The following is a 26736-nucleotide window of genomic DNA, read 5'->3' on the forward strand; positions in this document are numbered from 1 at the left end:
ATGTGTCACCATATACAACCATGAGATTCATTATTTTGCAGGCATACTCAATACATCCAATAACCATAATAGAATCAATGAAAAACTGCATACACAGACCAGTTATGAGATGTCTTTTTAGAACAGCTTGTGGTTGAGCCTGCTAGGGGATCAGCTATACCTGATTGAGTATTGTGTAATGAACTGGATTTGTTTAGGTAAAGGAATCTTTAGAAAGCAGTGATCATAATTTGATAGAATTCAACCTGCAATTTGAGAGGGAGAAGCTAAAGTCAAATGTATCCATTTTATAGTGGAGTGAACTACAGGGGCCTGAGCGAGGAGCTGGCCAAAGTTGTTTGGAAGGGAACACTAACAGGGGTGACACCAAAACAGCAATGGCTGGAGCTATTCGAATGGCGCAGGATAGATACATCACCAAGATGAAGTATCCTAAAGGCTGGATGACGCAACTGGGGATGACAAGAGAAGTCAAGGCCAACATAAAAGCAAGGGAGGGGGCATATAACAGAGCAAAAATTAGTAGGAAGTTAGGGGATTGGGAAACTTTTAAACACCAAAAGAAGGCAACTAAAAAAGCCATAAGGAGGGAAAAGATTAAATATTAAGGGAAACTAGCCAGTAATATCAAAGAGGATACCAAAAGTTTTTTTCCAATGTGAAGAGAGTGAAGGAGAGGTGAGAGTAGATACTGAACCACTAAAAGACTCTTGGCAGGGTGGACGATCAGAAGGACCTTGGAGTTCAAGTCCATAGGACACTCAAAGCTGCTGCACAGGTTGACTCTGTGGTTAAGAAAGCATACGGTGCATTGGCCTTCATCAACCATGAGATTGAGTTTAAGAGCCATGAGGTAATGTTACAGCTATATAGGACCCTGGTCAGACCCCACACCGTACTCAGTTCTGGTCACCTCACTACAGGAAGAATGTGGAAACTATAGAAAAGGTGCAGAGGAGGCTTATAAGGATGTTGCCTGGATTGGGGAGCATGCCTTATGAGAATAGGTTGAGTGAACTTGGCCTTTTCTCCTTGGAGTGACGGAGGATAAGAGGTGACTTGATAGAGGTGTCTAAGATGATGAGAGGCATTGATCGTGTGGATAGTCAGAGGCTTTTTCCCCAGGGCTGAAATGGCTAACACGAGAGGGCACAGTTTTAAGATGCTTGGAAGTAGGTACAGAGATGTCAGGGGCAAGTTTTTTTTACGCAGGGTGTGGTGATTGCGTGGAATGGTCTGCCGGCAATGGTGATTGAGGTGGAAACGATAGGGTCTTTCAAGAGACTCCTGGATAGGTACATGGAGCTTAGAAAATGAAGGGCAATGGGTAACCTTAGGTAATCTCTAAGGTTTGGCAAGGCATCGTGGGCCAAAGGACCTGTATTGTGCTGTAGGTTTTCTATGTTTCTATGAAATAGCAAGCAGGATCGACAAAGGAGAATCAATAGATGTTGTGTATTTGCATTTTCAGATGGCCTTTGTCAAGGTACTACACATGAGGTTGCTTAATAATATAATAGCTCATGGCATTATAGGACAGAGCACTGGCTGATTGACAGAAACCAAAGATTGAGTGGGAATAAAGAGAGCCTTTTCTGATTGGCTGCCGGTGACTAGTGGTATTCCACAGGAGTCAGTATTGAGACAGCTATTTTACATTGTATGTCAATGATTTGGATGGCAACATTGGCTTTGTGGTCAGCTATGTGGACAATACAAAGATTGGTGGAGGAGCAGGTAGTGTTGAGGAAATGGAGAGGCTGCATGAAGACTTAAGCAGATTAAGAGAATGGGCGAAGAAGTGGTAGTGGTATACATTGTTGGGAAGTATATAGTCATGTACTTTGGTTGAAGGAATAATTTTCAAACAGTGATAAAATTCAAGGTTAACTTGCAGGTTGAGGCAGTGGTGAGAAAGGTAAATTCAACATTAGAATTCATTTTCTGTGGACTAGAATATAAAAACAAGGATGTAATGCTGAGGCTTTATAAGGCACTGGTGAGACCTTATTTAGAGTATTGTGGACAGTTTTAGACCTCTTTTTGAAGAAAGGATATACTAACATTGGATAGAGTTCAGAGGAAACTTACAAGAATGATTCCAGGAAAGAAAGGGTTACCGTATGGCTCTGAGCCTGTATTTGCTGGAATTTAGATGAGGGGCATCTCATTGAAACCTAGTGAATGTTGAAAGGCCTAGATAGAGTGGATGTGGAGATGATGTTTCCTATAGTGGGGGAGTCTAGAACCAGAGCACACAGCCTCAGAATAGAGCAGGGGTTCCCAACCTGGGGACCACGTCCCTTCGGTTTATGGTAGGGGTTGATAGCATAAAAATGATTGGGAACCCCTGGAATAAGATGACATCCATTTATAACAGAGATGAGGAGGAATTTCCTTATAAGGTGGTGAATCTGTGGAATTTGCTGCCACAGGTACCTGTGGAAGCCGGGTCATTGGGTGTATTTAAGGCAGAGTTCAGCTTTGTCACCATCTTTGGTGAACACCTCTCACTCACGGATACTCTTTGGCGTCAAATTTGTCACCAACTTTCATTTGGCCTATGACAGTGATGTTGCCAATGAACTTGGCATGACATTGGAGCTGTGCTTAGCCTCACAGTCATAAGTATAAAGCGAGTAGAGCAGGGGGCTAAGTACACAGCCTTGTGGTACACCCCTGTTGATGCAGATGGTGGAGGAAATATTGCCTATCTGAACTGACTGAGGTCTGCAAGTGAAGAAATCAAAGATTGAATTACACAAGAAGGTATTGAGTCTTCCTTTGTAACATATTGTTATTGTATGCTTAATTTTGCACTGTTTTAATGTCCCTCATTGGGATTTGGGGTTTTTAATTTGTAAAATGTTTTGAAAAACTAATAATTAAAAAAAAAGAAGGTATTGAGGCCAAGGTCTTGAAGCTTATTGATTAATTTTGAGGCAATTACGGTATTTAAATGCTGAGCTGTAGTTAATAAAGAGCGTACTGCTGTATGTATCTATGATGTCCAGATGTTCCGAGGTTGAATGAATAGCCAATGAAATAGCATCTGTTGTGGACCTGTTTTGCTAGAAGGACAATTGAAACAGACCCAAGTTGCTTCTTGGGCAGGAGTAGATATGTTTCATCACCAACCTCTCAAAACACTTCATCAGCAGTCAGGCAGGAACTTTAACCTGAAATGTTCGCTGTGTTTCTCATCCCGCATATGCTGTTCAACCAGCTGAGTGTTTCCAGCATTTTCAGTTTTTATTTCAAAAGCAGTTCTTTATTTTCATCCACATTTCTCTTCAAGGTAATGTAGATGGTTGGATTTACTGGTAGTTTTTTGACAACTTGGAAAAGGAATCTACACCACCCCCTGTGCTCCCTCACCATGCACCTGGCATTCTTGCAAGCTCTCTTTTAGGCAGACAGTATTAACAGTGCCTTTGTTCAGCAAGCCTTCTGAAGCCTCTTCCAAGTTAATGATAGGAGAATATGTGTGTGACCTTGACCTGAGCATATGTTCTAAGCTACAGCTTTCCTATCTGCAGCTTGTATCAGAATCAGATTCTGATTCTAATGCTGATAATCATAACCAAATGTCCAATGTCAAATCACCTTTGGTACTTCCAGCCAGATAAAAGCTTCTAACTAAAGGTCCAATGAAGACCTACACTCAATGTTTTAGGAATAGCTTCTTCCTCTCCTCTGTCAGGTTTCTGAATGGTCCATGAAGCTATGAACACTACCTCACTTTCTTTCTCATTTATTTATTGTAACTTACAATATGTTTTGTGTTTTGCATTGTACTGCTGCCACAAATAGCAAATTTCACAACATATGTCAATGACAGTGAATCTGATTCTGATTCAATGAAACATTAAGATCAAGAGGATGGGAAATAGGAGGAGAAATCCAGGATAAAGGAGGGAACATGCACTTGGAGGTAGAGGTTGTGGGTAATGATCTAAATGAGTAATTTGCATCTGTATTTACCAAGGGGAATAATATGGAGGATAGGGAAATCATTGTGAAGTTTGCTAATTTGCTAGGGCATTTCAAGATAAAGGAGGTTAAGTTGGATCTCTTAAAAAAACAAAAAGTATGCCCCAGGTTATTGAGAGGCAAGAGATAAGATTGCTGGGGGCCTTGACGAATATCCCATGTCCTTTCTAGCCATAGGTAATGTCCCAAAGGACTGGCAAATAGCTAATGTTGTTCTATTATTCAAGAAGAGAAATGGCGATTTCTGTCACTGGTAGGGAAGTTACTGGAGAGGATTCTTGGAAATAGACTATATAAACTTGGAAAACCATGGTCTAAAAAGGGTCAGTTAGCATGGTGCTTTATGGAGCAAGTCGTGCCTTATGAACTTGATTGAGTTTTTTGTGGAGTTGAAGTAGCACTCTGGATTTTGTCTGAATGGATTTTACTGGGACACTTAACAAGCTCCCTCATTGAGGGCTCATTCAGTGTGGATTCCAGGCTGTTTGGATTTAGAATTGTTTTGCCTATTGAAGACAGAGAGTAGTGGTCAATGGGGCTTATTCTAACTGGTGGTCTGGGACTCATGCTACTCGGCAAGAATCCGTACTGAGACATCCGCTGTTACATCCAGATATAAATGATCTGGAATGAAATATAGGTGGGTGAGTTAGTATGTTTGCAGAATATACGATGTTTTGTGTAGTGTGGAAGACTATCAAAGTGGGATATAGATCAGTTGCAGAAATGGGTGGAGAAATGACGTTTGGGGGAACAATTGTAAAGGGACATTACACTGTAAATGTAAGGACCCTTAACAGTTTTAATTTGGAAAGGGATCTTGTGGTTCAAGTCCATAGCTCCCTGAAAGTGGCTGCACAAGTTGATGGGGGTGTGTTTTTTAAAAAACTTCAGTAGTTCAGTAGTACTTCGCCTTCAGTAGTTGAGGAATTGAGTTTGATTCAGGATGTTATGTTACAGATTTAAAAGTCTAGTTAGATCTAATCTTGAATATTGTTTTCAGTTTTGGTCGCTTCCTTTTAGAAAGGATGGGGAGGTTTAGGAGAGGGTGGAGTGGAGATTTACCATGATGCTGCCTAGATTAGATGGAAGGCATGTGTTATAAGGAGAGGTTGGAAAAAAACTTAAGCTGCTTTCTCTGGAGTGGTGGAGGCTGAGGGGTGATCTGATAAAGATTTATAAGATTATGAGAGGCATCAATGGAGTGAACAGGCAATATCTTTTTCCCTGGAGTTAAAATGCCTAATATTAGAGGACGTACATTTAAGGGAAGCGGGGTAAATTCAAAGCAGATGTGTGGAGCAAGTTTTATTTTACATAGAGTGGTAGATGCCTAGAATATGCTGCCTGGAGTGGTGGTGCAGGCAAATATTTATTTATTTTATTGATTTTGAGATACAGTGCAGAATAGGCCCTTTGGGCCCTTCAAGTTGCATTGATCAGCAGTTCCCCAATTTAATCTGAGCCTAATCATGGAACAATTTATAATGCCTATTTAACCCACCAATTGGTTTGTCTTTGGACTGTGGGGGGGAAACTAGAGCACCTAGAGGAAACCCACATGGTTACAGGAGAGAACATACAATCTCCTTACAGGTAACAGTGGGAACTGTAATAGAGGCGTTCAAGGGCATGAATATGCAGAAGGTGGAGGGATATGGACATTGTGTAGGCTGAAGGGATTAGTTTAGTTCGGCATTTGATTACAAATTAAATAAGCTTGACATAACATGATGGTTCTGTTCCTGTGCTGTACTGTTCTATGCTCAAAATCTGAGCTGGTGCTTAGAAGTGGAATATGTATTTTGGCTTATATATACAATTATATATTCTTTTCCCTACCTTCTTTTCTCATTGACCACCTCTACCTCTGGTTAATTTCTCTAAGCCCTGGCAAAAAGAACCCTCTACTGTAAGAACATGTGATGAGAATAGGGATGTCATTATCAATTATAGCTTCAGATCCTGTAGGGATTACCTATTTCATTGCAGTCATCACCTTTATCTGGATTGAACATTCCACACTAGGAGGTCTGTGTGCATCAAAGAAACCAATCTGCTGGGAGACTGATGTTTATGGCAGCCTTATTCCCTCAAGACATTTCCACTTGCTGGATTTAAACTGGTCACAATACTAACTGTGAAGTACCAAACACATGGCCACTGTTGAGACTCTCAGAGCATTGGTAACTGTTTGATGTGCTTTCATTTGTCATTGTTTATCATATATAGCCTCATATGTTAAAACTCTCTGTTTAATTAAAAGGTGAGTATTTAATCAATATTAGTCATTGCAAACATATTGACATCAAATCTATTATAACAAAGTATTTTGGATCTTAAAATGTTGGAAAGCAAAACTATGTTTTGTATCTTTGTTTCTGTGACAGTGTCTACATTGCAATCATAATTGTTCACTCAGTAATCCTTATTTTATTCTGTCTGCAGGTGTATCAGGATCTTGGCACTTCAGTTCTATCAGGAGCTATTGAGGGCTACAATGTCTGTTTGTTTGCTTATGGACAGACTGGCTCAGGAAAAACGTACACTATGATGGGGACACCAGTGAGTATTCAAGTCATACTTTTTATGTTGGTTCTGCTGTTTTTTATAAGCAAAGCATGAGAAAGAAACCAATGCAGCTCTCTGTCATTTTGTTAGTTTTTTTGATATGTTCTTTATAGCTCATAAACCAACCAACTCACATCATTTATGAAAGACACTCACTGTAACCAATTTCCACTCTGTGCAGCTGTGAGACTGTGCTGGGAATAATGCCAGATGCAATCTTCCCTAATGAATGACTTAATTTGATGTTTTTCAGATACCTTATGCAAGCTAACTTAGTTTTCTACTGACGTACCAATGAAAAGCAACTCAGAATGACTGCTGTCTGAGTTTATTTGAATTTGGCCTTTTTTGTTGCAGAGGTTCAACCAGGAAGCACAGAAATGATTTTGAAGTGTAGCTGCAATGTGCAAAATACCAGCAACAGTTTGTGCAAAACAAGTCCCAATGAGCAGATTCTTCAGTCCATTTCTTCAACTATATGTTGAATGAAAATGAAGATTAATCATGAAAATAACTCATCTTCAAAATGGTACATTTAGCTGAGAGGCCAGGTGGGCCTTTGACTTTGTTTCATATGAAAGAGGGTCCAATAAAAACAACTACATGTATACTCAGGGCCATTTTCTTATGTACCTCCTATACCTAATAAAGTGGCCATTGAGTGTGTGTTCATAATCTTCTGCTGCTGTAGCCCATCCATTTCAAGATTCAACATGCTATGTGTTCAGAGATGCTCTTCTGCACAAACTGTTGTAATGTGTGGTTATTTGATTTACTGTTGTTTTCCTGTAGCTTAACCAGTCTTTGAACCTTTTACTGTTAACTCTAGAAACTGCTGTGCATGAAAATCCTAGATCAGCAGTTTCTGAGATACTCAAACCACCCTGTCTGACACTAACAAACATTCCACATCACAATCACTTACACCACATTTCTTCCCCATTTTGATGTTTGGTTTGAACAATAACTGAAACTTGGGTTCCAGTGACGTCACCATCCAGAATGGCAGCTTAAGTCAGTAGCTCCTCTAGGAAAATGTACATTTTGCCCCGTTAATCCATCAAGTATAAGATCTTTTGAAAATATCTGAATTCATAAAGGAGGCAAGAATGGGGAAAAAGAATGGAGATAAAATAAGTGTCACTGCGGAGCCTGTGGATGAGAGGCGTACAGCAAGTGGCACTCCTACCCGAACACGTGGTGGCAAGGCTGATGATGGGCCTCGTTCAAGCGAAGCGGCAAATATGATCAAAATTCTGGAAGAGATACGGGGATTCTAAAAACATATAAAACAGCACTAAATGATATCAAGTCAGAGCTTGCCAACGTCAATCAAAAAATAGCAGTGGCAGAGACACGAATTGAAAAGGTAGAACATCGCGTGCAAAATGTGGAACAGATTCTAAGTAAGACGATTAAATTATTAAATCAACAAGACAGTAAACTGATTGACCTGAAGGGAAGATCTCGGCAGAAAAATAGCAGGATATACAATGTTCCCGAAGGAACGGAGGGTTTCTCTATGATGAAGTTCGTACGAAAGTTGCTGCGGGACCCGCTGGAGCTTCCCTCAACTATTGAGCTTGAAATTGAGAGAGCGCATTGTGCGCTCGCCCTGCAGCCTACTGGAGACAGAGAAGATAAGCCATGCTCAATGGCAATTAGATTCCTTCGATACAATACCAAAGCGGAGATTCTGTGAAGGGCCTGGGGTAAGAAGAGGGTGTTTTTGGATGGGAAATTAATATATTTCGATCAAGATTACACCCCCAACCCCCCGCGGTCCTGCAGAGACGTAAAGAACTAAAGCAAATATTAAAGCAAGGAAAGGTTAGATTTCAAACTCCATACCCTGCTAAACTGCGGGTGTTTTATGACGATGGGATCCAACTGTATCAGACAGTGGAAGAGGCGACTACAGCCATGAAGGCCAGAGGGTTGCCCGTCAGCGTGATCAAACCGAGGGAAAGCCTGGCTGAGCAGTTATCCTGCTCTGCTTGGGAAATAGTATGAGAATCGGGAAAGCAAGGGACAGGAGGAGGGCGAGAGAAATATATTGCCAGGAACTCTCAGGAACAGACTGGGAGTTTTCCGAAGACAGCTCTCACCCACTCCAGAACAGCCATAAGGTTTGGCTAACTTTAAATGTGTTGAGAAGCTAAACGGAAGCAAAAATAGATGGTGATATACCTATCTTGAGAAATACTTATTATAATGTGGATTTTATATTACTCAATTATTCTATTTTATTCATTCATTCACTCCTTTTTCCCCACCTAAATGAGAATATATATATGGAAGGAATACACAGGGAAATCTTTGCTGTGTAATGGCTATAGATTTGTTTGCTTACTTTTATGGGTACTGCAATGGGGCCCTCAAATCACAAGTAGTAGGGGCTATCCCCTACGGCTAGGCATTTCCTCTAGCTCAACCCATGGTCATCTACTAGAGACCTCAGCCTTGGAATCACACCTTCATTGCCTTTTTTATTATTATTATTTGCGTTTTTTGGTTCTTAATTGTTCAGGGAGTAGATCGATTAAGCTTTATTCTGCTAATTTCAATGATATTTTGACAGATAAATACACATGGCTAAGGACAAAGTAAAATTCATTTCTTTTAATGTCAATGGGCTGTTCAATCTAATCAAACGTAGTAGGACTCCATCCAAAATGAAAAATAGACAATAGAGGTGCAGGAGTAGGCCATTCGGCCCTTCAAGCCAGCACCGCCATTCAATGTGATCATGGCTGATCATCCACAATCATTACCCCGTTCCCACCTTCTCCCCATATCCCTTGACTCCACTACCTTTAAGAGCACTATCTAACTCTTTCTTGAAAAAAGAACAAGCCCATGTAGTATATTTACAGGAAACCCACTTAAGTGACAATGAACATGGAAAACTAAAGAGAATGGGCTTCACTAATTTGTTTTTCTCCTCATATAAATCAGGACATAGGAGAGGAGTTGCTATTTTTATCTCAAACAAGCTAAACTTTGAAAGAGTATTTGAAATGGGAGATAAGGAGGGGAGATATATTCTGGTAATTTAGTTACTCTATTGAATATATACGCACCCCCAGGAAGTGATACTGGTTTCTTTCAGAAAATTACTAATATTATAGTAATGGAACCAGAAGGTCCCCTAATATGTGGGGGGGAGACTTAAATTTACAATTCCAACCAAAATTAGACTCTTCCAATAGAAAAACTTATGAAACAAAATCCTTACGTAAGAAAGTTATGTAACATCCACATTTTGAGGATGTTGGTCTAATTGATATATGGAGGGACCTTTTCCCCAATGAAAGGGATTACACTCATTATTCTGCCCCCCATTCTGTATATACAAGAATAGACTATTTCATAACATTTGGAAAAGACAAAGGCAAAATAAACACCTGTGGAATTGGGACAATAGATGTAAGTGACCATGCACCGATATATTTATCTGTTGATTTTTGACCTACAACCAAAGAATACTATTTGGAAACTAAATTCAAGTCTGCTCAATGATCCCTACTTTAAGGAACAAATTAAAAAAGAAATTGGTCTCTACTTAGAATTTAATGATAATGGAGAGGTTTCACCTCCAATTTTATGGGATACTCTGAAGGCTATTTTAAGAGGGGAAATTATAGTGATATCTTCATATAAGAAAAAAAAGGAATAAAGCATTAGAGGAATTACAAAATAGGCTGAAGGAACTAGAAAAATACACAAATTGAATTTGGCATAGGATATATTAGAGGAAAATAAAAAAATTAGGAATGAAATTAATAGTTTGGCTATTAATCAGGAAAAATCAGGAAATCAGGAAAAATGTAATGTTTCTGAAAGAGACATTATGAAAGTGGATCTAAGTCTATGAAAATACTGGCATGGAAACTAAAAAAAAAGATAAAAAAGAATTCAGAGAATTAGGAATCTAAGAACAATAATAATAATAAAAAATAAGCTAAGTGAAATCCAAGAAGGTTTTGAAGTGTTTTACAAAACTCTGTATTCCAAAGTTCCAGGGGAAAGTATAACGCAAATTGACACCTTCCTGAATTCTCTAAAGTTAACCACTTTAAGCGAAGAACAAAATAGAACGATGTCTGCTGACATAACTGAAGTTGAATTAAAAGCTGCAATTAGTAGGCTTAAATTAAGCAAGTCACCAGGATCAGATGGGTATAAGGCAGAGTGGTACAAACAATTTAAAAATGAGTTAATTCCTATCTTACTCCCTACACTGAACTGGGCTCTAAAAAAGGCATAAATGCCACCCAGTTGGAAGGAAGCGATAATCTCAGCTATACCGAAAGAAGGCAAGGATAAAATGGAATGTGGGTCATTTAGACCAATATCCGTTCTTAATGTAGACTATAGATTATTTACCTCTATCATGGCTAAACGATTAGAAGAGTTTCTACCCATACTGATACATAACGATCGGACAGGTTTTATACAACAATGCCAAACACAAGTCAATATACAAAGGACACTGCACATTATGGATCATATACAAAAAAAATCGAAGCAATAATGATAAGTGTGGATGCTGAAAAGGCATTTGATCACTGAATTGGAATTTTCTTTACAGAGTTTCCATGACACAATTATTAAAACTATACAGGCACTATGTGACAACTCTACTGCTAGATTAAAATCAATAGATATTTATCAAATAATCTTTCCTAGAAAGAGGCATGAGACAGGGTTATGCATGGTCTCTGCTACTCTTCGCATTATATCTGGAACCATTAGCTCAATATATCAGACAAAATGAAGATATCAGGGGAATTACTATTAAAGGGACAGAGCATAAATTGGCTTGTTACGCAGATGACATTTTGATCTAACTAGGGCAACCAACATACTTTATACCTAAATTGATGCAATCCTTTGAACAATGTAGTCAATTATCAGGATACAAGATCAACATAGATAAAACCCAATTACTTTCATAGCACACCAGGAGAAATTGAAAGTAGATGTCTCTGGGCATGGCAAACAGAGGCCTTCAAATACTTGGGCATCATGATGCCAAAAGATTTGAAAAAATTATCACAATGCAATTATCAGCCTATATATATAAAAAAAAATTAAGGAACATATAACAAGATGGAACCTAACTCCTTTTTTTTGTTTTGCTTCAAGGATTGAATCTATTAAAATGAATATACTGCCCCTGTTCAGTTTTGAAATGCTTGAAGAGGAACACTTATTAGAAAAACTAGACTCTTATTGGTATTTACAGATGCGACAATATGTTAATAGGACGGTTAAAAATGTAACCAGGGCAAGTACATGTTTGTTAGAGCTATTTAGAAAAGCATATAATTCAGATAACGGTAATAGAATCATTTCAAGCGTGTATAAGGGTTTGGCAAATCTTAAGGCACATTCGACTTCATACGTTAAAACAAAATGGGAGAAGGAAGGAGGGATAATTATATCTGAGGAAGAATGGACAACAATATGGAGATATCAATGGAAGTGTACCAGTTCACAGAAGTGGAGGGAGTTTGGATGGAAAAACTTGATATTTTATTACACCCTCTCAGAAATCCCATTATGATAGTAACCTCCCTATTTGCTGGGGAAATTGTGGAAATCAAAATGCAAACCATTATCATATTTTTTGCGACTGCCCTGTTATCAGAAACTATTGGAGGGAGATACACTATGCCCTGCAAGACATCTTTAAATGTGAAATACCCTTGGAGAGTAAGACCATATAGGTTGGGTGTATACCTCAAGAATGATTGAAAAGAGATAAATATTTAATGAGTATACTGCTGTTGGCTGGTAAAAAGACTCTTACTAGGAAATGGTTATCACAGGAGAGCCCAACCTTATATGCATGGATGTAAATTACAATGGACATTTACAAAATGGAGAAGATAACAGCATCTGTTAACCATAAGTTGGAACAATTTGATTCATACTGGGGAAAATGGTTTAACTACATAATGCCTCATAGGCCTGATTTTATTCTACCAAATCTATGAATATGTTGTTAAAAAAATCACTCCCTACTTCTACAACAACACACACAAAATGCTGGTAGAACACAGCAGGCTAGGCAGCATCTAGAACACAGCCGGCTGTGTTCTACCAGCATTTTGTGTGTGTTGTTGTTCGAATTTCCAGCATCTGCAGATTTCCTCGTGTTTACTCCCTACTTGTACATAATTTTCTCCTTTCACTTGTTCTTTCTTTCCTCTCTTTCCTATAAGTGTATACCTCAGATAAATATTATAGAACATAGAACATTACAGGACAAAAAGAGGCCTTTTGGCCCTTCTTGACTGTGCCAAACCATTTTTCTGCCTAGTCCCACTGACCTGCACCTGGCCCATATCCCTCCATACATCTCTCATCCATGTACCTGTCCAAGTTTTTCTTAAATGTTAAAAGTGAGCCCGCATTTACCACTTCATCTGGCAGCTCATTCCACACTCCCACCACTCTGTGTGAAGAAGCCCCCCCCCTCCCCAATGCTTCCTTTAAACTTTTCCCCCTTCACCTTTAACCCATGTCCTCTGGTTTTTTTCTCCCCTAACCTCAGTGGAAAAAGCCTGCTTGCATTCACTCTATCTATACTCATCATAGTTTTATATACCTCTATCAACTTTCCCCTCATTCTTCTACACTCCAGGGAATAAAGTCCTAACCTATTCAACCTTTCTCGTTAACTCTGTTTCTCAAGTCCCAGCAACATCCTTGTAAACCTTCTCTGCACTCTTTCAAACTTATTAATATCCTTCCTGTAATTCGGTGACCAAAACTGCACACAATACTCCAAATTCGGTCTCACCAATGCCTTATACAACCTCACCATTACATTCCAACTCTTATAGTCAATACTTTGGTTTATAAAGGCCAATGAACCAAAAGCTCTCTTTGTATCTGTATTCCTAGATCCCTCTGTTCTACTGCACTCCTCAGTGTCCTACCATTTACCTTGTATGTTCTATCTTGGGTTTTCCTTCCAAAGTGCAATACCTCACACGTCAGTATTAAATTCCATCTGTCATTTTTTAGCCTATTTTTCCAGCTGGTCCAGATCCCTCTGCAAGCATTGAAAACCTTCCTCAGTGTCCACTACACCTCCAGTCTTTGTATCATCAGCAAATTTGCTGATCCAATTTACCACATTATCATCCAGATCATTGATATAGATGACAAGTAACAATGGACCCAGCACTGATTCCTGTGGCACACCACTAGTCACAGGCCTCCACTCAGAGAAGTAATCCTCTGCAACCACTCTCTGACTTCTCCCATTGAGCCAATGTCTAATCCAATTAACTACCTCACTATGTATACCTAGCGACTGAATCTTCCTTACTAACCTCTCATGTGGGACCTTGTCAAAGGCCTTACTGAAGTCTATGTAGACAACATCCACTTCCTTCCCTTCATCCACTTTCCTGGTAATCTCCTCAAAAAACTCTAATAGATTTTTTAAACATGACCTACCATGCACAAAGCTGTGTTGACTTGCCTTAATAAGTCCCTGTCTATCTAAATACTTGTAGATCCTATCTCTTAGTACTCCTTCCAATAATTTACCTACAGCCGATGTCAAACTTACCGGCCTATAATTTCCCAGATTTCTTTTAGAGCCTTTTTTAAACAATGGAACAGCATGAGCTATCCTCCAATCCTCCGGCACCTCACCTGTAGATACCGCTATTTTAAGTATATCTGCCAGGACCCCAGCAATTTCAACACTAGTCTCCTTCAAGGTCTGAGGGGATACCCTGTCAGGTTCTGGGGATTTATCTACTCTGATTTTCCTCAAGATAACAAGCACCTCCTCCTCTTCAATCTGTATAGGTTCGATGACCTCACTACTTGTTTGCCTTATTTCCATTGACTCCATGCCAGTTTCCTTAGTAAATACAGATGCAAAAACCCATTTAAGATCTCCCCCATTTCTTTTGGTTCCATACATAGCTGACCACTCTGATCTTCAAGAGGACCAATTTTATCCCTTACTATCCTTTTGCCTGTGGAAGCTCTTTGGATTATCCTTCACCTTGACTGCCAAACCTTTTTCTTCTTCTAGCCCTCCTGATTTCTTTCTGAATTTTTTTGCACTATTTATACTCCTTAAGCACCTTATTTGCTCCCTGTTGCGTATACATCTCTTTCTTCTTCTTTATCAGAGTTGCAATATCCCTCAAGAACCAAGGTTCCTTATCCTTATTCACTTTGCCTTTAATCCTGACAGGAACATACAAACTCTGCACTCTCAAAATTTCTCCTTTGAAGGCCTCCCACTTACCAATCACATCCTTGCCAGAGAACAACCTGTCCCAATTCTTGCTTTTTAGATCCCTTCTTATTTCTTCAAATTTGGCCTTTTTCCAGTATAGAACCTCAACCCGAGGACCAGATCTATCTTTATCCATGATCAAGTTGAAAGTAATGGTGTTGTGATCACTGGAACCAAAGTGTTCCCCTACACACACTTCCATCACCTGTCCTAACTCATTTCCTAATAAGAGATCTAATATTGCATCCTCTCTAGTCGGTACCTCTATATATTGATTTAGAAAACTTTCCTGAACACATTTTACAAACTCTAACCCATCTAGATGTTTAACAGTATGGGAGTCCCAATCAATATGTGGAAAATTAAAATCCCCTACCATCACAACTTCGTGTTTCCTGCAGTTGTCTGCTATCTCTCTGCAGATTTGCTCCTCCAACTCTCGCTGACTATTGGGTAGTCTGTAATACAACCCCATTAATGTGGTCATACCTTTCCTGTTTCTCAGTTCCACCCATATGGCCTCGGTAGACAAGCCCTCTAATCTGTCCTGCCTGAGCACTGCTGTAACATTTTCCCTGACTAGCAATGCCACCCCCCCCCCCCCACCCTTCATCCCTCTGCCTCTATCACGTCTGAAACATCTAAACCCTGGATCATTGAGCTGCCAGTCCTGCCCCTCCTGTAGCCAAGTTTCACTAATGGCTACAATGTCATAATTCCACGTGTCAATCCATGCCCTCAGCTCATCAGCCTTCCCCACAATGCTCCTTGCATTGAAATAGACACACCTCAGAAGATTATTACCACCACACACAAACCTTCTATTTGTCACTTTGCATGAAACGTTAACATGATTTATTTTCACCCCTGCTCCACTATCTACTCTGGCACTGTGTTTCCCATCCCTCTGAAAATCCAGTTTAAACCCCCTCCCCCTCCAATAGCACTAACAAACCTCCCTGCAAGGATTTTGGTCCTCCTGTAGTTCAGGTGTAACCCGTCTCTCTTGTACAGGTCCCACCTGCCCCAGAAGAAGTTCCAATGATCCTGAAATCTGAAACCCTGCCCCCCCACTCTAGTTCCTCAGCCACATGTTCATCCTCCAGAGCATCCTATTGTTACCCTCACTGGCACATGGCACAGGTAGCAATCCTGAGATTACCACCCTCAAGGTCCTGCTTTTTAACTTCCTACCAAGCTCTCTATACTCACTCTTTAGGACCTGCTCACTCTTTCTTCTACATCATTAGTACCGATGTGTACCATGACATCTGGTTGCTGACCCTCCCATTTCAGAATGCTGTGCATGCAATCAGAGACATCCCTGACCCTGGCACCCAGGAGGCAACAAACCATCCGGGAGTCTCTGTCACGACCACAGAACCTCCTGTCTGTACCTCTAACTATTGAGTCCCCTATCACTATCATCCTCCTCTTCTTCCCCACCCCCCCCCCTGCACTGCAGAAGCAGACTCAGTGCCAGAGATCCAGCTTCCGCATCTTGTCCCAGGTAAGTCATCCCCCCAACGGTATCCAAAAAGGTATACTTGTCGTAGAGGGGAATGGTCACAGCCCTTTCCCGTTCCCTCGCCTGACGGTAACCCAATTACCTGTGCTTTACTGTTTTGGCGTAACTGCCTCCCTATAGCTACTATTTATAAACTTCTCATTCTCCCAAATGATCCGGAGGTCGTCCAGCTCCTGCTTCAGTTCCCTAACACGGTTTGTTAAGAGCTGCAGCTGGATGCACTCCTTGCAGGTGTTGTTGTCAAGGATACCAGAGGTCTCCCTGACTTCCAACATCCTGCCTGGGATTCTTTCTATTCCAAACAAAGAAAACTCAGTCCACTCTGACGATGGCTGCTACGACAATGGCCGCCATATATGGTGGTCATTTTTTTTTAAACCTTTGGCACGCTACGTCATGCACCTGTGCAGTCTAGCCTCTTTTCCCTGATCAGTTAAAAAAACGGCTTTTTTTAATGTGGAGATTTATGGCATATATGACTATGTGATTTATCTGAAACATATATACAATATATATAAAGATATATACAATATCTGAAATATGTCTTATGGAAATGTTTGTTTGATGATGAACTTCAATAAGAAAATAAATTACAAAAGAAAACAATAACTGAAACTTTTGACCATGACTGCAAGCTTTTATGCATTGAGTTACTGCCACATGATTGACTGATCTGATGTTTGCATTAACAAGCAGGTGAACAGGTGTGCCTAATAAAGTGGCCACTGATTGTCTTGTGTGCCTTTAGAACAGGGATGTAATTTTGCAGAAGGCCACGTGAAAAATTGATGCTGTTCAAGAACTTGGCTAAAGAGCTTATATTTAATGAGCTCCTTAGTGGAAACAGGAGAAATGAGATTAAGGGAAGGAATTCCAAAGCTTCAGGCATTCCATATGAATGTAAAAAGTAAGAGTAAGCGTACCAATGAGCCTAGTCCACGATTTATCAAGATCCTTATTGCTGTTCTAACTCAGAGCATCTTCCACATTCCTCCTGATTCCCATAATGTCTAAAAGCCTATCACACTGTTTTGAAAGAACATAGTGATAGCACCTCCACAACTATCTAGGATAGGCCATTCAGTCGTTCAGTCTGCTCTGCCATTCCATCAAGGTTGATTTATTATCACTCTCAGTCCTATTGTCCTGCCTTCTCCCTGTAACCTTTGACATCCTTATTAATCAGGAACCTAACATCCTGCACTTCATACAGAATGATGACTTCCATAGCTCTGTGACAGATTTACCATCCCTGCCTAAGTAAATTCCACTGTATCTCTGTTCTCAAAGGACATCCTTATATTGAGGCTGTGCCCTAGACTCACGCAGATTACATTTATGTCCTAAACTCCTATCGGAAATATCCTCTCCACGTCCAGTATGTAAGCCTTTCAATATTCATTAGATTTCAATGCAATCCACCCCCCCCCCATTCTTCTAAACTCCTGTGAAAACAGATCCATAGGCATCAAATGCTCTTCATACATTAATCCTTTCTTAGATAAGAGGCCCAACACTGCTCACAGTACTCCAATTGTGGTCAGGCCAATGCCTTATAAAAACTCAGCATTATATCCTTCTTTTATATTCCAGTCCTCTCAAAATGAATGGTAACATTGCATGTGTCTTCCTTGCCACCAACTCAACCTGCAAGTTAACCTTTAAGGAATTCTGTTTGAAGTCTCCTTACTACCTTTTGCACCTCTGATTTCTGAATTTGCTCCCTGTTTAGAAAATCATTTACACCTTTATTCCTTCTGCCAAAGCACATGATCATACACTACTCTACAATGTATTCCATCTGCCACTTCTTTGCTCATTCTCTTAATCTACTTAAGTCCTTCTATAGACTCCCTGTTCCTCTGTCTATCTTTGTACCATCTACAAACTTGGCCACAAAGCTATCAATGCCATCATTCAAGTAATTGGATGTATAACATGAAAAGAAGCAGTCCCAGCATTGGCTCCTGTGTAATACCACTAGTCACCAGCAGCCACCTAGAATAAACTTCCTTTATTCCCACTCTTTGCCTCCGACCAGTCAGTCAATCTTCTGACCATGCCTGTATCTTTCTTGTAATACTATGGGCACCTTGTCAAAGACCTTCTCGGAATCCAAATAAAAAATATGCATTGACTCTTTTTCATCTGTCCTATAATATCATAGGACATAGGAGTAGAATTAGGCCATTTGGCCCATTGAGTCTGCTCTGCCATTCCATTATGGCTAATTTAGTATCCCTCTCAACCCCATTCTCCTGTAACCTTCGACACCCTGATTAATCAAGAACCAATTAACTTTTGCCTTACATACTCCGACACAACTGTCTGTGGTAATGAATTCCACAGATTCACTACCCTCTGACTAAAAAATTCCTCCTCATCTCAGTTCTAAATGGATGTTCTTCATTTCTGAGGCTGTGCCCTCTGGTCCCAGACTCTCTCTCTATTGGAAACATCATCTCCACATCCACTCTATCTAGCCCTCTGTTTCAATGAGATCCCTCAGTCATTATTCTAAACTCCAATGAGTACAGGCCTAGAGCCATCAAGTGCTCCTCATACGTTAACCCTTTCATTCCTGGGATCATTCTCGTGAACCTCACCTGGACTCTCTCTAATACCAGCACATCTTTTCTTAGATATGCACCCAAAAATGCTCACAATAATCTAAGTGCGGTCTGCCCAATGCCTTTTAAGACCTCAGCATTACATTCTTGCTTTTGTATTCTCGTCCACTCAAATGTTAACATTGCATTTGCCTTCCTTACCACTAACTCAACCTGCAAGTTAACATTTAGAGAATCCTACACCAGGACTCCCATATCCCTTTGCATCTCTGATTTTTGAATTGTCTCCCCATTTATAAAGTAGTCTACACTTTTATTCCTTCTGCCAAATTTTGCCCATTCCTCCATTGCCCACCCTGCTTGTTATTTCATCAGAAAATTCCAACAGATTTGTCAAGGATGAATTCCCCTTAAGGAAACCTTGCTGACTTTCTCATGTTTTATTATGAGCTTCGAAGTATCTGAAAGCCTCATCCTTAATAATGAATTCCAGCATCTTAGTAAGCACTGAAATGGGGCTAACTGGCCTATTATTTCCTGTCTTTTGTCTCCCTCCCTTCTTAAAGAGTGGAGGGACTTTTCAATTTTCCAGCCCCCTGGAACCATTCCATAATACAGTGATTCTTGAAAGATCACTATTAATGCATACGCAATCTCTTTAGCTACCATTTTCAGAACGCTGGGGTGTACTCCATCTAGTCTAGGTGACTTATCTAACTTCAAACCTTTCAGCATCCCAAGTGTCTTCTCATTAGTAGTAGCATCTACACTCAATTCTGCCACCTGACTCTGCAATTTTTTCTACTCATGTTTTCCACAGTAAAGACTGATGCAAACTACTTATTGAGTTTCTCCCCCATTACTACCTCTCCAGCCTCACTTTCCAGTGATCCAATACCTAGTCTCACCTTTCTTTTACTCCTTATATGTCTGACAAAACTTTTGGTATCCTCTTTTATAGTAAGAGCAGAATTAAGCCACTTAGCCCACCCAGCTTCTCTCTTCATTCCTGCCCTCTAACTTTATACCTCATCCAGCTTGACCTGTTATTTGCCAGCTTGAACTCTTTCCCCCTCACCACATGTTCTTATTCTGGTTTCTTCTGCCTTCCTTTCCAGTTCCAATGAAGGCTCAAAATTGCTTATCCCTCCCCATAAATGTTGTCTGATTTGTTGAGTTCCTCTAGCATTTTGTGTGAGTTTCCTAATCAATATGAAAATAGTTCAACAAGAGGTGGAGCCATCCTGCTCTGAGAGTTATGAAATGAGGCAGGCCAGGTGACTGACCTTTCATTAGAGAACATTTAGGGAACAGCAGTAGCAATATCTTATGTTTAAGATAATATAAGGGAATGTATAGACTTTGAAGAAGGACATTTAATTGGAGCAGGACAAATTACAAGAGTATTAAGCAGAAACTAGGGAGAGTTAATTGGGAACAGCTGTCTTTGGCAAGTAAACATCTGACATGTGGTGAGTGCTTATAGACCAACTACACAGCATATAGAACTTCAATATTCTAGTAATAAGGATGGCAATGTAAATGTAATCTGTATGCCATGAAAGGTGGTGAATTTAGTCAAGAGAAAGGGAGAGTATGTAAGATTTCGGAAGTTAAGATCAGATGTTGCCTTTGAGGCTCATAAAAGTGAAAAAGAACACAATAAAAGAATTAGAAGAGACAAGAAGGGCATGAAAATTCCTTGGCAAACAGGATGAAAGAAAATCCCAGGGCTTACTATACATGCAGCAAGCATAAGTGGATAACTAGGAAGAAGGGAGGACCACTCAAGGATAAACAAGAGAACAAGTGCTTGGAGGTAGAGGATGCAGCTGAGGGCCACAATTTGCACTGGTATTTACAAAGAAGGAGACATGGAGGATGTGAGATCAATTTGGAGCGTTCTAACGTGCTCAAGCATTTTCAGATAGAGAAATGGAATGTTCAGTCTCTTAAAGAATATTAAGGTGGATAAATTCAAAGTTCAATGTAAATTTATTATCAAAGTACATACTATGTCACTACAGACAACCTTGAGATTCATTTTCTCACAGGCATACTTGATAAATCCAATAACCATAATAAAATCAATGAAATAATGCGCTAACAGGGTGGACAGTGAGCAAAATATAACGAACTGTGCAAAAAGAAAGGAAAAAAAGAAATAATAATAATAAAAATAAATAAGCATTATATTATCAAGAGTCCTGTTTGTAAGGCCAGAGGTTGTGGAAACAGTTCAGTAATGGGGCAAGTAAAGTTCAGTGAAGTTATCCCACTTAGTTCAAGAACCTGATGGTTGAGGCATAGTAACTATTCCTGAACCTGGTGGGGAGAGTCCATAAGACTATAAGACATAGGAACAGAATTAGGCCATTCAATCCTTCGAGTCTGCTCCGCCATTTCATCATGGCTGATCCTGAATCTCACTCAACCGCATACACCTGCTTTCTCACCATATCCTTTGATGCCCTGACCAATCAGGAAACTATCAACTTCCACTTGAAATATACCCACAGACTTGGACTCCACCATAGTCTGTGGCAGAGCATTCCACAGATTCACTACTCTCTGGCTAAAAAAATTCCTCCTTATCTCTTCTAAAAGGTCACCCCTCAAACTTGAGGCTGCTCCCTTTGTTTCTGGATAGCCCCAGCACAGGAAACATCCTTTCCATGTCCACCTTATCCCATCTCTTTAACATTCAGTAGGTTTTAATGAGATCATAAGACATAGGAGCAGAAGTAGGCCATTTGTCCCATCGAGTGTGCTCCGCCATTCAATCATGGGGTGATCCAATTCTTCCAGTCATCCCCACTCCCCTGCTTTCACTCCATCCCCTTTGATGCCCTGGCTAATCAAGAACCTATCTATCTCTGCCTTAAATACACCCAATGACTTGACCTCCACATCTGTTAGTGGCAACAAATTCCAGATATTTACCACCCTTGGACTAAAGTAATTTCTCTACATCCCAGTTCTAAAAGGACATCCTTCAACCCTGAAATTGTGCCCTCTTGTCCTAGAAGCCCCTACCAAGGGAATTAACTGCCATATCTAATCTGTTCAGGCCTTTTAACATAGAACTGGCCTTTTAACATAGAACTGGCCCTTTAATTCTCTCTATCTTTCCTAAGACATCAAATTCCTGGAAGATTAATTATCCAGTCCTGTCACTCTCTCAACTCTGCAACATCTTGATCCCATGCTCAAGTTTCAAAGTAAATTTATTAAATGAGTATACATATATTACTGTATGCTACTTTTCATTTTTCTTGCAGGCATTTACAGGAAAATAAATAGTACAATAACATTTTCCAAAAGCTTTTCATTAACAGATAATGTACAAAAAAAATTAAACTGTACAAAGAAAGCCACACTTCCATCTGTCCACCCTATTGTCTTGCCTGTCCTTCCTTATGGTTATGATGTAACTTTCTCTTAACCCCCCCCACCACACTTTCTTACCTGATGCTCTGGTTCCCATCCCACTGCCAAACAAGTTAATGTTTGACCTGAATTTTTCCAGCACTTCATTCATCTCAATATTTGTTCCTCATTAGGAGAATTATGGAAAATTTGGCCTGAGAATGCAGATTAACAGCTTCACTTTTCACAATATTAGGGACATGGTAACCCATAAAATACTCTGAAATATGATTATGAAGCTGTCAATATTGATGAAGTATACCTGTATAACAGTGAGAAAAAGGTGGTTAGGATGCTCTGTGGACAGAAGAAACGAATGAAACTTCGATCAATTTAGTGATTAGAAGTAACAACTGATTATTGGGTAAGGAAGCTCTTAAGGTATCCATCATGTGACTTTATTCACTTGTGACCCACAGACATCAATTGGACTGACACCAAGGATATGCAAGGTATGTGACTTCTCAGCAATTTATACAATACAGGTTCTTGTATCACATGAGTTACAGTGGACCATTGTAATGCTGATATGGTGCTTATTTTCACAGGGTCTTTTTTCAAGAATTGACGACTACCAGGAGAAGCCAGCACCATGCAGCATAGAAATTAGGTGAGGAGTGCCACTTATTTCTTTTTCTCCTACCATTGAAGTGAAGTTACAGTACACTCCTCTTTTCAACTACGTGCCTCCTACTATTCTATTACTTTTAGAATAATGTAAAAATAATGAATAATTATGGTTTTGGAAGAATCATTCTCCACAGTATTAATTAAAATTTATTCTTACCACTAGATAATGAGAGTGAAGAAAAAGAATAGATGTATTTAAGAAAAAATGAATTAAGTACATGGATTAGAAAGATTTGACAAAAGAATTAGATCAAATTGAGTGGGAAGAAGCATTTGTGTTGAAAGGTCAGTTTCTTTGCTCCTTTACTGTGTAATAGAATATTGTGAATTAGATAGATCAGCCTAGAAGTGAATCTCTAATAACAGGCTAAGCATTTTTAAATTTCATTTGAAATTCACTGTCATTTAAATCTGCCATTTAATTACTGAAGCACACAAACTTACTTTTTACCAGCTTTCTAGAAATTTATAATGAGCGTGTCCGTGATCTTCTGAAACGCTGTGAAGGAAACAAGCCCTACACCCTTCGTGTGCGTGAACACCCAGAGAAAGGTCCCTACGTGCAAGGTGATTCCGTACACAATGTATCCAATTACCTTTTGACTTTGATGCCTTTTATTTTTAATTGTTTGTATATAATTCTTCCTGCTTTTGTCTGAACTTTTATGGTAATCTTAATTGTTACACTAAAATTCAGGATCAGTTATATGATCTGAAATGTATATTATAGACTATATTATACATAAAGTTAGAGTATATAAAATGGAAATTTATATCATAGATATTAAGTTTGTAGATTGGCTGGCCTCATTTGGGCTACTGTGCTTAATTCTGAGAAAGATATTGTTTTGATAAGGGAGTGTAGAAGAAATTCATTAGGATGACACTAGAGATAAAATGGTTGGTTCAGGGCAGCCTGGTGTTTGGAGTTCAATTCTGATGCCATTCTGTAAGGAATCTATATATCCTTCCGGTGGAATGCCTGCATTTTTCCCGGGTGCTCTGGTTTCCTCCCACAGTCCAAAGATGTACCGGATAAGTTAATTGGACATTGTAAATTGTTCCATGATTAGATTAGAGATAATTTTGGTTGTTGGGGTGATGTGGTTCAAAGAGCTGGTAGGGCCTTTTCTGCACCGTATCGCTAAATAAGTAATTAAATATCCCATTTAAATAGACTAAATAAAACGTAAGTGGACTAAAGAAAGTGAAAAATTAAGGGTGATTTGATGATGGTGTTTGACGTTGTAATGAAGTACAGATAGTGGTACAATTTGGGTTTGTAACCAGAAGATACAAATGTAATGGCCTTCAATCATGATATGGTGTGGGGATCAAATTGGATATCCTGACAGTCACCAGTGCTCAGCTTTTGGATGTAATCCTGGATGCAGTTCAGGATGCATCAGCAAAATTTATAGATACCATTGTAGGTAGTCATAATTGTCTACTGTAAAAGAGGAATGGAGAGGAGCAAAGTACAACTTGCTGCTGTACAATGCCTGTACTTGTGTATGGTGGTATCTCTCAAAGGGAGCTTGTAGGCCGAAAGCTGTGCTGAATAGCCTGTGCCTTATCAGGGATTTGTTAATCACTCCCATCGTGTGATGGGTTAGGACAAGTCACAGTCACAAAGCAGCCAGAAGACTTCAATACAGAGGGAAACTAATAAAGTATTAAAATATTTTATTTAATTAAAATAAAAAGCTTAAATAGATTTAAAACATTCAAACACAAAAATATTCAGAAGGTTTAAAATAATATAAAAATAGATTAACTAAAACACCCTTTGAGGCCTGTAATTGCAGCAGCACTGACTTGGCAGCTAAAATGGTGGGTAAGTATGGAAATTTCACACACCATCACTGTTATTCATGAGCCCAATGTCATAGTATGATCAGAAATTCCTTGTTAGCATCTGTCAAATGACTTTCATGATGATGTGTGCATGTGCGGGATTCCCAAAATTTCCAGCAACAAGTTGGAAAGACACTCGCAGATACAGTGAACTCCAGGGTTTAAGCCATTGCAAAGATATCACCATGGATAATGGCACGTAGAGAAGAAAGAGCAAAAAGTGAATGTTAAATCTATTATAGAATACTTACCTTTTGAAAAATATCAAGGGATTGAACAGAATGTATAGATGATTTCAGAGGTGAGACATAATTACAAGAGAGACTCTTGAAGCTGGAAATCTTTTCTCAGAAACAAAGATGAGAAGTGATATTGAAGTTTAAAATTATGAAATTGCCATGGAGTCAAATGTGGTCCACATTTAAAAAAAAATCTCAGTGTATTTTTTGCTGCTTTTTACAAAGTATTTTTATTATTCCATCATACTGGGAACCCCTTGTATCCTGTTGGATCCTTTTCAGCCTTGTGTTGCAGGAAAACACAGAGCAGCCCGTCATGAATATTCTTTTACTTTTTCCATATGATTTGATTTTGGAACTAGCCATGCCAGATGTCACTACTGACTAAAAGAGTAACCATGTCTTCAGTTTGGTTATGCATGAATGTTTGAGTTCATTAGAGGTAGCACTAATGTTTCAGACTTGATTTATCTTTCATATTGTTGTTGGTTTGATAATTACGTGCAGTTTTCCTGTTTAGCGTCTCATGCATCCTGTCAAACACTATTCAACCTATGTTAAAATTCCATGCATTTTATAAATAATACACAAATTGAAGTTTTTCCACTTTGCTGGTGACTAGTGGTGGGTGTCCTATGAGGCTAAAAATGTTTTTTTAATGTTTTACTGATTCTGAACCAATAGTGAACTCTTAGCTCTAATAATTAAGCATTGGTTAGCTAAAATACCAGGGAGTTCTGAATGGAGTGATTGCATATCCATAGTCTAGGAGTGCAAAACAATTTCTATATTTGGCCAATGGGATTAGTGTATTTACTCACTGTTTATTATGGAACTTTATTTAGGGCCATGGTATTAAATCTCTAGACTCTTAGATAGATTGTGATATTGATTGCCTTTGTGCCTTGAAGTAATCTTTTTTTTTCCTTTGACATAGCCTCCATAATACGTAGCTGATGATTTCCATGTGGCAGCTTTTAAAGCACTGGAGTTAGCGTTGTAGTAAAAAAAAATGGTAGCTGCATCTCTCCTTTAAGAGCCAGCTGCAGTCCTTGAAGAGAAATGATTTCAAATGCTTTTGGCAACCAACCAGCAATGAGGCCACGTTCCCACTGTATATTTAGACTGTGCAAGGAGCCGAGGGCATTGAAGGAACAGACCTATGCTCGATATCCCAGCCAGACAGCTGGTTTGACAAATTGTGGCTTCATTGACCTGTTGTGGCATTGTGCAGATTAAAGTTTGAGCAGTGTATCCTTCATTACATAGCAACTTTCATCAGTCCCACCCCTCTGAAAAAACTATGTATGAGCCAGTAAGGCATTTTTCAGTGCACAATGAGCATTATCCTCTTGATTTTAAACACTGAATGTGATTCAACCTTAGAAGCCTACATTGTGATGCCCTTCGAAAACTATTTATCAAAATCATTATTGGAATCTAATTTGGTAGAAGTTTCCAAGTTCATGGTCCATTCCCCTATAACTTGTTAGCTCCACCTTTTGACTTTAAATACTTATTTCTTTGGCAAGATGTTATTGATTTTCATTTAAGAAGCTGATGCAATTACACAGACTTTGTTACTGGGCTCTTGCCAACCATTATCAGCAAAGAGGAGACTGATTTCTGGAAGAGATC

General features: G+C 39.4%; 1 protein-coding gene across 1 annotated transcript in view; it reads left to right on the plus strand.

Moving 5' to 3' along the window:
* Positions 1–26736, plus strand: part of LOC132403820 (stAR-related lipid transfer protein 9-like) — a 265508-nt gene that overhangs the window by 150973 nt on the left and 87799 nt on the right. The window contains exons 2-5 of the mRNA XM_059987537.1: positions 6442–6558; positions 22792–22824; positions 22921–22982; positions 23457–23569. Coding sequence (XP_059843520.1) covers positions 6442–6558; positions 22792–22824; positions 22921–22982; positions 23457–23569 — 325 coding nt within the window. The remainder of the gene's footprint in view (positions 1–6441; positions 6559–22791; positions 22825–22920; positions 22983–23456; positions 23570–26736) is intronic.

Source organism: Hypanus sabinus, chromosome 2, assembly GCF_030144855.1.
Source record: "Hypanus sabinus isolate sHypSab1 chromosome 2, sHypSab1.hap1, whole genome shotgun sequence".
Classification (NCBI taxonomy): Eukaryota; Metazoa; Chordata; class Chondrichthyes; order Myliobatiformes; family Dasyatidae; genus Hypanus; species Hypanus sabinus.